Here is a 16,003-nt window from a genome sequence, read left to right as displayed (position 1 = left end):
AGTCACATTAGGAGTCTTTGTTCATTTTACATCCAGAAGGATAGCAGAACATTTTCTTAAATGTATAAATAAAGAGATGAAAATTTTCACATAGTTTTGCATTAAGAATACTTATTATGCCTGTACAGATAACTTAGCACTTAGATGGACTTGCTACTGCAGTCCTCTTTCATCATTTGTATTAGTTAGTCTGAATTTCCTGTAAATCTGGCTCTCAATGATCAAACATTTCCCCTTTTCTTGGCCTCCCAAATTGTCCACATTCCACTACTTGCTGTCTTTCAATTGTGTGACCACTTGTGTTTCATGTTTCCATTGTAGTCCTTATCATACTGAAAAAAACAATTAAATTGCATATGTCTGTCTCCAAGTCCCAATGAGAATATCTGTAAAATGACACTTGCCCATACGGCTCAGGGAGCATTGCAGGAGAGGCAGTATTAAGACTGTAATGCTGGAGTATCAAGAAATTTTCTGTGAGATATTCTCATAGTAATATCAGTAGCAACATTCATAAAGTCTAGCCAACTTGACTGCTTAACCATGAACTAAGCAAGGACAACAACATTTTATTTATGTATTGAGATATAACATCAAAATTGTATGAAATTAAAAATATAAGAGAATTTAGAATATTATTTAAAAAGAAATGAAACGATATAAAATGTTATCTGAGTAAATATATATAAATACATCAAAGTAAATATATGTATATAGAGTATATATATATATATATAGTATTGTATAAATATATTATATATATTTTTACAGTGTTATCATTACCATATGAAATATACATATAAACATATCTATGATTATTAACATAAAAATGTGGATGATATAATCTTTTGTATTGAAAATAAGACAGGAGAGGCATTAACTAATACCTTTCATCTAATATGTCTACTGAAGATTGAAATATATTGATGAACAAAAGGAACATTTTCAACATGAATATTTATATTATTAGAGAGTATGACTTTTATTTTTTTACATAAGATTTATACAAAATATTTTTATCCACAAAGTATTCTTTTTCCAAACACTTTTTTTATTGCCTCTTTTACATCTTTGTTCCTCAAGCTATAAATGAGAGGATTCAGCATTGGGATTACAATGCTGTAAAATATTGATACCATCATGTCATGTTCCAAGGCATAGCTGTCACTTGGTCTCACATACATGAAAAGAACAGTGCCATGAAATGTGGACACTGCCATTAGGTGTGAGCCACATGTAGAAAAGACTTTTCTTTTACCTTCAGTAGAGCGTGCCTTCAAAATGACAGACAAAATGAAGCCATAGGACAATAGGACAATCAGGATAGTGACTACCTCAATAAACCCAGCACAGTAGAAGAGGAGAAGCTGATTGATGTGGGTGTCAGAACATGAAATTGCCAGGAGAGGAGGGATGTCACAGAAAATATGACTTATTTTATTGGATCCACAAAAAGAGAGCCTGAAAGTAGCCACCGTGTGAATAATAGCATGTAAAATTCCACCAGCATAGGAAGCAATAATGAGCGGCACATAGACTCTTGGTGACATGCTCACTACATACATAAGAGGGTTGTGAATGGCCACATAGCGGTCATAAGCCATTGCTGCCAAAAGAAAACATTCAGTTGTACCAAAAGTCACAGCCAGAAACATCTGTGTGGCACAGCCAATGAATGAAATGACTTTCTTCTCTGACACAAAATCAACTACCATTTGTGGTGTGATAACAGTAGAGTAGCAGGCGTCTACTGAGGACAGCACACTCAGAAAATAGTACATGGGATTGTGCAGGCGGGAATCACCAATGACCAGAGCGATCAGTCCTAAATTTCCCATGAGTGTGAAGAGGTAAATTGCTAGAAAGAGGAAGAAGGAAAGGATCTCCAGGTCACTATTGTCTGTGAAGCCCATCAGTATAAATTCTGTGACTTCAGTGATGTTTTCCATGTTGAAATCTCATAGAAGAAATTGAAAGTAATCAGAAAATTATAGTTCATATAACTTTAGAGTATACAGTATTTTTGCTCTGAATGAAGTGAGCTATGTCTTTATATGTGTATCTAAGCAGGAAAACATATACTTTCAGAGGCACATATTTGCGTACATATTACATGATTTTAAGAATTAGAGAGAAGGACAATAACATGATGATGATTTGAGTTTTAATATGCTACTCATTGCAGGACCACACAGTGGGCATGGGTGTTTACCCAGTGTCTTTTTGATGTTTTTGTAATTAGAAAAAAAATTCCCTTATATTTTACATCCTGAACTCAGTTTCTCCTTCTTCCATTTCTCCCAGTCTCTCCCTCCTTTGCCCTCTCCTGAAGATCTATTCCTCTTTTGTTTCCCTTTAGTAAAAACCAGGCCAGCCTGGCATGGTGGTGCACGCCTTTAATCCCAGCACTAGGGAGGCAGAGGCAGGCAGATTTCTGAGCTCCAGGCCAGCCAGGTCTACAAAGTGAGCATCAGGTCAGCCAGGGCTGACAGAGAAACCCTGTCTCAGAAAACAAAAAACAAAAAAACAACAAAAAAAGCAGGCCTTCCAGGGATATCACCAGAATACAGCATAACAAGTTGCATTAAGGCCCCCATATTAAGGCTGGAAGAGACACCTAATTTGGAGGAGAAAGTCCCAAGAGTGAGAGAAAATCCTATCCCCTACTGACAGGATTAAAAGAAGAACACTAAGCCTCAAGTTTTTGTTGTATGGTATGTACTATCAATCTCCTGATATATATTAACAAAAAGAAAAAAAATAGTTTTTAATTTGTTAATAGAGAGTGTAAAGATCTTGGCATATTTGATACTGTGTGTTTTTTATATTTATGGGTTTGAAAAAACAACAAAATTATGTGTATTTACCTTATATACATATAACTACATTATATGTAATATAGATAAAATAGATATATTCCTTCTTGAATTGTATGTCAACTACATAGTATTAGAGGATTTCTATTACATATTTACACTATTAATTACAACAAAAATGTTAGGTACAATAATTATCTTTGACATAGAACCTCTTGAGTTACAATATATGAATGGAACATTGTACTAGAACCATAATTCTAAATCTGTCAGAATTTCTACAGAATAATTTGTTAAGATATGCATAAAAGTGGACAAAGTAAATTAAAACCAATTAATAACATGTCAGAATGCCTTATGAGAAAAACATATGGCAAGATCAAATCTTTAAAAGCAAATTATAGAATATACTGATATATATTGCTTGTCTAATACTTGGGTTATAATATATAAAACATTTTAGAACAAAAATTATTTGTTAATCATCTATGTCTAAGAATTATATTGTTTTTGTTTTTGTTTTGTTTTGTTTGTTTGCAGGGGTAGAGTTAAGATTCCATCTTACTGTAAGCCAGGATAGCCTTGACTTCATAGCAATCATGCTTCAGATTCCCAATAGTTTTCGTTACTGTCTATGCCATCCTGCTGACTTCTCCATGAGTTACTTTTGAAGGGTTGTGAATTTGGTTAGTGATCATTTAAATATAATTTTGGTAAATGAGGAAGTGGACTTCAGTTTATTATCAATCAGGATTTTGTACTAGATGAGGAAGGAACAGATGCTTGTTTGAGGAAACCAGTAATCAAATACACCCCAAAGTTTATAGCCAAATTAGTTATAAGGCTTTATATATTTGTTGTTCTATATATTGAACAACATATTCCCAGGTCCTAAATTAATGTAAATCTACTTGTATGCATTGTTATACAGTACAGAATTCCATGTACCCTAAGCAAATAGTTAAATAACATATTAGTAAGAGGGAAATATTTAGAATCCATTTTTTACATTAAGGGTAGTGTTGCATTTCCTCATTCGCAGAGACATAACTTAGTGCAAAGACTCTATCACAGTGTATATGCTTTCAAGTTTGTTATGTAAACACTGCAGCCAGTTGTACTAGCTCCTTGTAAATTTGGATTCCCAAATGCTTGCCCCAAGGAATTTAAGCAAATCTTCTTTCTTACTATGAGTATTTTCAAATAGTTAAGCCTGGAAATTTTAAATAAAATAAGTAGTTATTTCATTTGATTACTGGATTGCACAGTTATGATGCACATTTTAAAATTTATTGTTTTCTCAAATACATAAAAATGAGTAAACACTCTTCAACAAACACTCATTTTTGGTATGCACACTTTGTTTCAATATTTTATTTCCTTTTTTTCCATTTATGTTAAGAAACCTGGCATAGAGACATGTTAATAGATTATTTTTCTTAAGAGAATAGAAAATGGATAAAAGCTACAATAGCTAGTATAAAATAACTTTGTTGTATTTCATATGTTCTAGATTCAACCATTTCTCTAATTGTCTGAAATTTGTTCTTACCTAAAGAAGAGTAAATGAAGGTTTGAGCTTGCTGTAAAACTCAGGATTTTAAATAGTTTACATCTGCTTATTCAACTGTGATGAAACCCAAAGGAAGCAAACCTGGGGGAATAGGATCTAATTATGCCAAATTTAGTATGGCCCTGGTGGGGAGAGAGTGACACTGTTCCTACCCCTGGGACAAGGTCCCCATGTGAGCCTCCATGAGTGTCAAAGGCTGCTGTGGGCATGAGACTTGTTCAGGTAATACATATATATATATATATATATATATATATATATATAATTATTATTAGATATTTTCTTTATATACATTTCCAATGCTATCCTGAAAGTTCCCTATACCCTCCCTCTGCCCTGCTCCCCTACCCACCTACTCCCGCATCTAGGCCCTGGCATTCCCCTGTACTGGGGCATATAAAGTTTGCAATACCAAGAGGCCTCTCTTCCCAGTGATGGCCAACTAGGCCATCTTCTGCTACATATACAGCTAGAGACACAAGTTCTGGGGGTACTGGTTAGTTCGTATTGTTGTTCCACCTATAGGGTTGCATACCCCTTCAGCATGTTTGGTGCTTTCTCTAACTTCTCCATTGGGGGCCCTGTGTTTCATCTTATAGATGACTATGAACATCCATTTCTTTATTTGCCAGGCACTGACATAGCCTCAGAAGAGACAGCTATAACAGGATCCCTTCAACAAAATCTTGCTTGCATATGCAATAGTGTCTGGGTTTTGTGGCTGATTATGGGATGGATACCCAGGTGGGGTATTCTCCGAATAGTCCATCCTTTCCTCTTAGCTTCAAACTTTGTCTCTGTAACTCCTTTCATGGGCATTTTGTTCCCTATTGTAAGGACAAATGAAGTATCCACCTATTGGTCTTCCCTCTTCTTGATTTTCTTGTGTTTTGCAAATTGTATCTTGGGTGTTCTATGTTTCTGGGCTAATATCTACTTATCAGTGAGTGCATATCTAATGACTTCTTTTGTGAATGGGTTACCTCACTAATAGATTATATCCTCCAGATACATCCATTTGCCCAAGAATTTCATAAATCCATTGTTTTTAATAGCTGAGTATTACTCCATTGTATAAATGTACCACATTTTCTGTATCCATTCTTCTGTTGAGGGACATCTGGGTTCTTTCCAGCTTATGGCTATTATAAATAAGGCTGCTATGAACATGGTGGAGCATGTGTTCTTATTACCAGTTGGAACTTCTGGGTATATGCCCAGGAGTATTGCTGGATCTTCCGGTACTATTATGTCTAATTTTCTGAGGAACCTCAAGACTGACTTGCAAAGTGGTTGTGCAAGCTTGCAATCTCACCAGCAAAGGAGGAGTGTTCCTCTTTCTCCACATCCTTTCCAGCACCTGCTGTCACCTGAATTTTTTATCTTAGCCATTCTGACTGGTGTGAGGTGGAATCTCAAGGTTGTTTTGATTTGCATTTCCCTGATGATTAAGGATGTTGAACTTTTTTTTTTCAGGTGCTTCTCAGTATTCAGTATTCCTCAGTTGAGAAATCTTTGTTTATTTCTGAACCCCATCTTAATGGGGTTATTTGAATTTCTGGAGTCCAGCTTTTTTAGCTCTTTGTATATATTGGATATTAGTCCCCTATCAGATTTAGGATTGGTAAAAATCCTTTCCCAATCTGTTTGTGGCCTTTTTATCTTATTGACAGTGTCTTTTGCCTAACAGAAGCTTTGCGATTTTATGAGGTTTCATTTGTAAATTTTTGATCTTACAGCACAAGCCTTTGCTGTTCTGTTTAGGATTTCCCCCCTGTGCCCATATCTTTGAGGCTTTCCCCCACTTTCTCCTCTTTCAGTGTCTCTAGTCTTATATGGAGGTCTTTGATCCACTTAGACTTGAGCTTTGTACAAGGAGATAAGAATGGATCAATTTGCATTCTTCTACATGATAACTGCCAGTTGTGCAGGCACCATTTGTTTAAAATGCTTTCTCTTTTCCACTGGATGGTTTTAGCTCCATTGTCAAATACCATTTGACAAAATCCAACACCCCTTCATCATAAAAGTTTTGGAAAGATCAGGAATTCAAGGCCCATACCTAAACATAATAAAAGCAATCTATAGCAAACCAGTAGCCAACATCAAACTAAATGGAGAGAAACTTGAAGCAATCCCACTAAAATCAGGGACTAGACAAGAATGCCCAGTTTCTCCCTACCTATTCAATATAGTGCTTGAAGTACTAGCCAGAGCAATTTGGCAACAAAAAGACATAAAGGGGATACAAATTGGAAAGGAAGAAGTCAAAATATCACTTTTTGCAGATGATATGATAGTATATATAAGTGACCCTAAATATTCCACCAGAGAACTAAATCTGATAAACAGCTTCAGTGCAGTAGCTGGATACAAAATCTACTCAAACAAATCAATGGCCTTTCTCTACACAAAGGATAAATGGGCTGAGAAAGAAATTAATGAAACAACACCCTTCACAATCATCACAGATAATACAAAATACCTTGGTGTGAATCTAACTAAGGAAATGAACGAACTGTATGATAAGAACTTCAAGTATCTGAAGAAATTGAAGATCTCAGAAGATGGAAAGATCTCCCATGCTCATGGATTGGCAGGATTAATATAGTAAAAGTGGCTATCCTTCCAAAAGCAATCTACAGATTCAATGCAATCCGCATCAAATCCCAACTCAATTCTTCACTGAGATAGAAAGGGCAATTGCAAATTCATCTGGAAAAATAAAAAACCTAGGATAGCAAAAACTATTCTCAACAATAAAAATACTTCTGGTTGAATTACCATGCCTGACATTAAGCTGTACTATAGAGCAATTGTGATAAAACTGTGTGGTACTGGTACAATGACAGACAGGTAGATCAATGGAATAAAATTGAAGACCCAGTAATGTACATATTTTCTGGACACACTAGCAGTAGAGTACTCTTTCCTTCTGAGCAGTGTCCTCCTTATTAACCTTAATGACTCCTTGATAATTAGAAACAGCACAAGTTCTGGAGTTGAAGTTGTAGCTATGTCTTGGCAAAATGGCAAACACTGGGGCCTTCAGGACAGGCCTTAAAGCTATGGGACAGAGGTACAAATACCTGAGATCAAAAATATATAACTTCTCAACTCTGCAAAAAATAAGAATGCAATGTGAATATATAAGGGACTTCTCAAATTTTAAGGAACAAAAGTGTTTGTGCTGTGAGCCATCTTGTTAGAAAATTACTAAAGAGGGAGATGAAGAGATTTAGGGAATGGTGACCGCATGTGTTTCCACCCAGCTAAGTGTTTATTTGTTTGTTGTTTTTTGTTTATTCTTACGAAGCCAGATAGATTCCTGAGTTATTATCTGCCTGATTATTGACCCAGGCCAGTAAGTCTCATCCCTTCTGATGTCCTGGGCAGTGAATGATACTTACAGTTGTCGGCCTTTTTTTGTTTTGTTTTGTTTTGTTTTGTTTTGTTTTGTTTTGTTTTGTTTTGTTTTTGTTTTTGTTTTTTAATCTCCCTTTCATCTTCATTGTTTCTCTTTTTCTGCTCCTTCTCCTCTTCTGTCTCCCTGTTATGGTAGACTATCTCAGCAACTTGCACTAAACCCCTTAACAACTTATTCTGTAGTCCCTCTAGTCTCTGAAGCTTTTTCCTGTTATCTCTACTAGCCTGGTCTATAAAATCCATAGTCATAGTAGCTTTGTGCTCTGCCTGCTGGGTTCATAGGGTGTATATTTGCAGAATGCCTCCCTGAGCTGCTCTAGAATGGCTGCAGTCTACTCATCCGGTTCCTGCTTAACCTCACATACCTTGGTCAACTTGCTGGGTCGGCCCCCTTGAAACCTGTCAACAGAGACTGACGTTAGATCTTCAGGTACCCCTTACCTTCTGCTGTAGTAAAATCACAGTCAGGTCTCATCGAGGAAGCCTACTGTTCATGACAGCCTGGTCAATCAATGGTGCCCCCTCTCCACCCCCATGTCTGAAGGGACATTATTTCTGGCTTCCTGCATTATCCTCTCTCACTCCTTAGTCATGAAGAGCACTTTCATGAGTTGTTGGATATCATCCCAGGTGGGTGGACAAGTAAATAAAACAGTTTCAAAGTGATTAATCAGCCACTTGGGGTTATCTGAAAAGGGGAGGAGGGGCTGTTGGGACTTCCTGTTGTACAAATCAGCCGAAGAGGAAGATCAATATTGCATAGCCTGATTGCCCTTATCTAGAGATCCCTCAGCAGGAGAGCCACCTTGGTATTGGATCTCAGACTTTGGGTCTCCATGGTGGGACCGGGAAGTTGGGGGTCTCTTCCCACCTCTCTATCCGGTATGGGGGTTACAACAGCCCGGGTCCCATATAAGCTGAGGATCCTGGGATTGGTACTGGTATGGGCAAGAGTAAGAGGATATGGAGGAGGAGAGTCTTGGAGCAACAGGTCCACTGTTGAAGGGTCTTGGAGTATTAACTTCTTCTCAGGTCCAGATTCACTCCTCCCGTGTTTTCTTTTTCCTGACAGCCAGAACCTGCAAGGTGGGTCTTGGGGAAAGAAAGGCTTTTTAATCCATGGGGTTGGGGGTTGGGGTTGGGGTCCTCCACTAGAGTCTTCCAGGTAACTATAGAGGGCACTTGGTCTGGGCTCCCGAGGGATCCTGGCCTAAAGACTTTCCACTAATGCTTAGATCATCTGCAATTATGGGTGGCCACAGATGGGCCATTCGGAGAAACAGAGAGTAACTAACTTCCCCTTCTTATCTACTGCTAACACGTTTTCTTTTTACCTAACATCCCAGCAATGGTTAACTAAGATGTTTAATGGGATAGAATTATTCTGTCTTATGTTCAAAATTGTTGTTAGTCCAACTCCAAGAACACAGAACTAGATAGCCAGGAGTATTGAGAGTAGAAGAAATATTCTTCCAGGAAGAAACACAGCAGTTGTTTTATCAAGACCAAATAATCAGCCAAAAATCACATATAGAAGTTACATTACTCAGACTGAGCAGATATATATTGTTTAAAAACAATACATGTGTATATAAGTATACATATATTCATGGAATTACAATGAATCAGAAAATAATTCATGTACTTTAAAGAAAGCATGTAATTATTCGGGAGGGTTTTGGGGTAAGGAATTTATAGGGAAATGTAATCATAATATCATTTCAAAACTAAAATTAAAATAATGTTTTTAAGTTTTATGAACACAGTTGAATATATTCTCTTCCTTTTAAATTAAAAAATTTCTTTGAAAATATATGAACATATAGTGCATTCTTAGTACTGATATATCTCATTTGGTTTTTATCTTCTTCCTCATGCTATAAACCTCAACTTGTCTCCCTAGGTCTATTTCTCTGTCCATGTGTTTTATTTTTTGACAAACTATTTTATCCAGAGCTTATTTTCTATTGTATTTGGTGACCTCAGCCCTGGATACATGTCTAAAGAAAATGACTTCTCCTTACTCAGAATCTGATGACTCTACACCTTCTAGAATCTAACATTAATCAATAGTTCAGCCACTGATGCCCCTTATCATCCATAACTTGTTGATATGTTCAGTCTTGTGTAAGGCTAGTGGAGACAAATGCAGCTGTGGAGAGATCATGATGAAACTGACATAACAAGTGTCATTTTCCCACAACATGTGTGAATATTTCCTTAGGTAACCTAAGATACAAATGTAAAGATGAAGAATATACTGGTCTGGCTGCTGTTCCCTATCAGAAGAAAGGAAATATAGACTGACTCACAGATGGGAACTTACATTCCAGGGTAAGCCACAGCAACATGTGGCTATTACAACTGAAACAGTCAACATACAGAACCTTTAGAAAACTGTCTTTGCAACCTGGAATATAAAACTTCTCACCTAATTCTTTACTGTAGCCCTTAACTTGGAATTTTTAGGGATATATATATATATATATATATATATAGATAGATAGATAGATAGATAGATATAGATATAGATATAGATATAGATATATAGATATATATATATCACACACACACTGGGAATTCCCCTAAAGACTTGTTCAGTGATTGTCCTAGAGTATTTGATTTGATCCAATAATTGTCTCTTTCCTTGTCTCTCATAAAACCTGCTTCTCAATTTCATCCAAAATATTTGTAGTTTAAAATAGAATATTAATCAGCAAGATATTTGCAGTTTATAATAGTATTAATCAGCTTGGAAGAATATGCCTTGTCTAATAACAAAAAATATATTATGGATAGGACACTGAAGTATATCAGGTATAGAACAAATTCTGCTGGCTGCCACCTACATGTAGAATCTAGAGTGATATGTCCTTAAAGAATTAAATATTAGAATTTGGGTTCAAGGAAGGGGGATATGAGAACTGAACTTTCATTCCTACATACACTTGTAATCTGAGTTATACACAAAACTATATTGCAAAAATATGATAAAAGTTAACTACCCACAGTACTTCATTGTATATTTGAAATATTAAAGTACCAATTTGATATTTAGCTCAATAAAATAGAAAAAAAGTGGAGTCCCATTATGCTAAAACACATCTGCATGTTTCCTGTCAAAACTGGGCATCAGTACCTACTGCCATGTCTCTGAAAGAAAACTTTTCATTTATTTTCTAGTGTCAGTGTAAGAGAGCCTAGTTTGAAATGTCCAGATGATGCAAGCCTATCCCAGGAATACTGGAAACAGGATAAGCTGTCATTACTTACAGAGGCCACTTGTTTCATGAGAGAATTCTGACAATACAAGAGAAGTGTCACCAATAAAATAAGTTACAAACAAACTTAAAATAATTGAGATTTAATAGAATTTAAATAAAAAACCTCATGGAAGGTAGGCTGTAGATCTGGATACCTGCCAACAGGAAGAAGAGGAAAAGGAAGAAGAAAGAAAGCCATGCTGTCCATGCTAAAACAACATCGAGGTAAACTTCATAGTAAACCAGGAGCATCATGGAGGGGAGGGGTTCTTTAGATAGTGTGGAAGGAAATCCAATATACTATTTATAAAAAGGAAAGAAATGCATATTTGCTTTTTGGACAACATGTAAAAAGAAAAGGATAGAAAAGGAAAAAATACAAAAATAAATAGTACCTTCTCTCTGCTTCTGATGATAATTTTCTTCCCCTTTCTAAGTGGGACTGAAACCCCCTCACTTAGGCCTTCTTCCTTTGTTAAATTTCATAAGGTCTGAAGGTTTAACATAGGTATTCTGTACTTTTTGGCTAATATCCACTATCAGTGAGTACATACCACACATATTCTTTTGGTCTGGATTATTTCACTCAGGATGACATTTGCTAGTTCCATCCACTTGCCTGTAAAATTCATAATGTCCTTGTTTTTAAGAGCTGAATAGTATTCCATTGTGTAAATATACCATATTTTCTGTATCCATTTCTTCAGTTGAAGACATCTAAGTTGTTTTTCAGCTTCTGGCTATTATGAATAAGCCTGCTATGCACATAGTGGAGCACATGTAGTATGCTGAAGATACATACAGTCAAATGGTATTGGACAGAAGTCTGGAACACCTATTGAAGAGTTGGAGGAAGGATTGAAGGAACTGAAAGGGGATGACAACTCCGTAGAAAGAGCAACAGTATCAACTAACCTGGACTTTTCAGAGCTCCCAGTGACTAAGTCTCCAATTATAGAGCATACATGGGCTGGTTCATGGTGACAGGAATGTGTGTAGCAGAGGACAAACTTGTCTGGCCTCAGAGGGAGAGCATGAACTTAATTCCATAGAGTCTTGATGCCTCAGGGAAAGGGGATGCTAAGGAGTGAGGTTGGGGTGGGTGGTTGGGTGATGAGTGGGGTGGTTGGGTGGGAGGCAAAGTGGAAGGGAATAGCGTGAAAACCTCTGGAGTCTGGGACCAGGAAGGGGGGAAATATTTGAAAAGTAACTAAATAAAATAATTTAATAAAAAATAATAGTTTCAGGTAACTCTGGAGGTACTGGTTAGTTCGTGCTGTGTTTTTTCCTATAGAACTACAACTACTTCAATTCCTTGAGTACTTTCTCTAGCTCCTTCTTTGGTGACCCCGAGCTCTGTCAAATGGATGACTGTGAGCACCTACTTCTGTATTTGTCAGGCACTGGCAAGGCCTCTCAAGAAAAACCTATTTCAGGCTCCTGTCAGCAAGGTCTTGCTTGCATCCACAATAGTGCCTGGTTTTGGTGGTTGTTTATAAGATGGATTCCCAGGTGAAGAAAACACATGGTGGGACTCATGGCTCTACCTGCCTATGTAGTGCCAGGGTTGAAGTATGTGGCGAATGGGGAAATGTGGCTTAATAGGCATTGAGGCAGATGTTTTAGCAATATATTTGCGCTATGATAAATATTAAAATATTTACATAAAATATATAATATAATAGTGAATAATCATGTTGTACATTAGGTTTTCTATTCCAAAAAAATCTAAAACTATATGACAGTAACATAGAAAACACTAAAATTAATATATTACTGAAATTTAAACTTCTTGACTTTTTCATGTTATCATCCATGCAAACATCAAAGGTGTAACCAACATTTAGTTTACAGGTTGCACATTTAAGTATACACATTAGCAATGCGTCTTTCAAATACAGATATTCAAATAGCTTCATAATAAAATTTATTTTTAAAGTTGATTTATAAAAACATAAAGAATTGGAAATGTTATTAATTTAAACATGACCAGACTGTATGTAGAGGTATCCTATCCTTGACTAAGGCTAGAAGATCAGAAATCAAAGTTATATTTTACTTTCTTTAGAAAGAAAAGAAGAGAGAAGAGAAAGTCTTAAAAAGAAGAAATAAAAATAATTTATTATATTTATTAAGAGTAAAGTTTATTGTTTTTACTTTTGCCAGTCATATAACTTTTGGGTCTTGGGATATGTCTCAGAGGGATGTCTGTGGTCTATAAGCATGAAAACATGCTTCACATGCCCCTGATTCACACTGGAATCCAGGTACAGTAAAGCATGTTTACAATCTTGAAGTTGCTAGATGCAGATTAATAGACCCCAATAGAACATGGGCCAGGCAGATGAGATGAAGTGGAAAGTTTTCTTTCACTGAGAGGACCTATCTCAAGTCAGTAATTGAGAGAAGAATAACATCAGAGCTCTCCTCTGGCCTCTGTGTGTGTGAGTCTTTGGGCATGCTCACACTCTTACATGCCTATACCATATGTGTGTGTGTGTGTGTATACCATAGACAAAAGTGCATATGTGTTCACATATACAAAAAAAACACATTTTTATGAGTAAAATATTTTCTTTTTACATGAAGATGTGTTATATAATTCTAAATAAAAATTGATTCTAACCAATAATAGAATAAAAAATATCTATATAATGATATGTAAGGTAAAGCCTGTATGTCTGGTTTTAAATTATATGTAAAGTCTTTGTGTCTGACTTTAAGTGAAATGTTTCAGCAAAGCTTTTGCTGTGGTTGGTTTAATCAGTACAGGATGAGAAATTGTTTGAGACTATTTTAATCTTGAAGAAATGCTGTCTTCCTCTAAATTATGTACATGAGAGCTTGTAGCCGCACAAACCTTGGTCCTATGACACTCCTGGCAAAGTTGAAGTTCTTACTTTAGAATGTGGCTAGCCATAGCCAAAGGGGATTAAGATTTGTGTCAGTTACCTTCACTCTCAGGTAGCAAGGGCAAATAACTTTGGTAGTTGGAATCTTCTCGGCTCCAATTAATTTTATATAATGATTAAATAAAAGTAGCTGGAATGAGAAAGTCAGTGTCAGTTCTTTTTTCCAAGAAGCCCAAACCCTTTGGAAAATGAAGGCTTAGCATTTTGATCACCTTATCGCTCTACGGTTACACTTCTGACCAACAACAATCAATATACTTGCATGGCAATTTAGTAATATTTTTCAGAAGACAACTCATGTATTTTTTTAGTAATTTAATAAACCATATGTATTAATATTTGATACACTACTCTGATAATTTTTTCTTTTTTTTTAGTTAGGTATTTTCTTCATTTACATTTCCAGTGCTATCCCAAAAGTCCCCCATACCCTCCCCACCACTCCCCTACCCATCCATTCCCACTTCTTGGCCCTGAAGTTCCCCTATACTGAGGCATATAAAGTTTGCACGACCAATGGGCCTCTCTTTCCACAGATGGCCTAATCGGCCATCTTCTGATTCATATGCAGCTAGAGTCACGACAATAATAATAAACACTATCCTTCTTATAGTGTAAATTAAACAGCAATATATTAAGTATACAAAACAGTGGAAGACAGAAGAAAGACTTGATGTGAAAATCAAATGCTCCAAAGACATTGCAAGCATGGTCATCAATATTATGGCATATAATAGTACAAGTTCACTAGAAAAGAAACATGGAGCGACTGATAGGATTTTCTTTGTTTTCTCATGTAATGTCACTGAATGACATACACAGAGAAACACTTCTGAACATTTGTACACAGAGAGAAAAATGAAGGAAGCAGCCGAAAGATGTCCCTATACTACAATTCAACATAGAGCAGGTATTTTCTGCTAGTGAATGTAAAATGTAGGACATCATAAAAAATGAAATGTTCTTTTACCTTTAACAGTAAAGGCAATGATCACTTTGTAGAAAAAAATTTGCACTAAAGATATAATAAGTAGTCTTTAAGGAAAAGTATAATTCTGGGTGATTCTATGGCAGAACCCAGAAACTGTATTACAGTAGTGAGTATATTTATTAATATGCACAGGAACACTGCATTAGACAAAACTAATTACTAAGTTACTAAGCTGAAACAACATGTTACCAAAAGCCAGTTGTATTATGTTAATAAGTCCCCTTGAGCTTTATACAAAAGCAATGTACTTACAAAATCAAACAAACATAAACAACAGCAGAAAAAAAGGAAAGCAAAATAAACAATTCAGATCTTCACACACCATAAGGACATTGAAGTCCACGTTTATATGCTAGTGTTTTTCTAATCATTGTGTGACCATGATTAGACATGCTGACAGCATACCCAAATATGATTTGAAAACAATCTACAGGAACCTAAGAAGTCTAAATGGAACTATTATGATGACTAAAGAGAATAAATATATAAACAAATGCACATAGATGCCATATTATACCTTGCAGGAGGAATGCCACAAACAGCAAATAAATTCCTCATATGAATGTAGTTATTTTTTACTTGCAAATAGTATAAACCCTGTTCTTCATGCTTATAATGTATAAATACAAACACACTCTGTTACACTAGATAAATCCCTTATTAGCTTGCTAAAATTCTGCCTTCTAATTAAGAGGAGCCAAGGAGATGGCCCAACAGGTTAAAGGCCTTGTTATTGAGTCTTATCCTCAGGGACCACCACATGGTAGAAAGAGAGAAATGACTCTTGTAAGTTGTACTCTGGTCTTCGTCCACTCTAAGACATGCACACATATACAAATAAATTTTAAAGTGACAAAAGCATTTTTAGTGATGTATTCAGAGAAATATGAAATGGGTTGGTACAAAGCAGGGCTATCTTTAGATATACAATAGAGTCATTATTTCCAGGATAAACATTCTGACAAAATCATAGGAAAGGTTCATTCAATTCTGGTTAGTAGAAATCCTCTTGCATGTAATAT

The 16,003-nt window shown here is 35.9% G+C and overlaps 1 protein-coding gene across 1 annotated transcript; it reads right to left on the bottom strand.

Moving 5' to 3' along the window:
* Nucleotides 1-1,016: 1,016 nt before the first annotated feature.
* LOC110290255 (olfactory receptor 5T7) lies at nucleotides 1,017-1,949 on the bottom strand. The gene has a single exon (XM_021156759.2). The coding sequence runs from the start codon at nucleotides 1,947-1,949 to the stop codon at nucleotides 1,017-1,019; it is 933 nt and encodes a 310-aa protein (XP_021012418.1).
* Between the last annotated feature and the right edge of the window lie 14,054 nt (nucleotides 1,950-16,003).

This window comes from Mus caroli, unplaced genomic scaffold (assembly GCF_978045245.1).
Source record: "Mus caroli unplaced genomic scaffold, Mus_caroli_1 scaffold_2, whole genome shotgun sequence".
Classification (NCBI taxonomy): Eukaryota; Metazoa; Chordata; class Mammalia; order Rodentia; family Muridae; genus Mus; species Mus caroli.
Note: the sequence above shows the minus strand (reverse complement) of the source record. Positions and strands in the feature narration are given on the sequence as shown.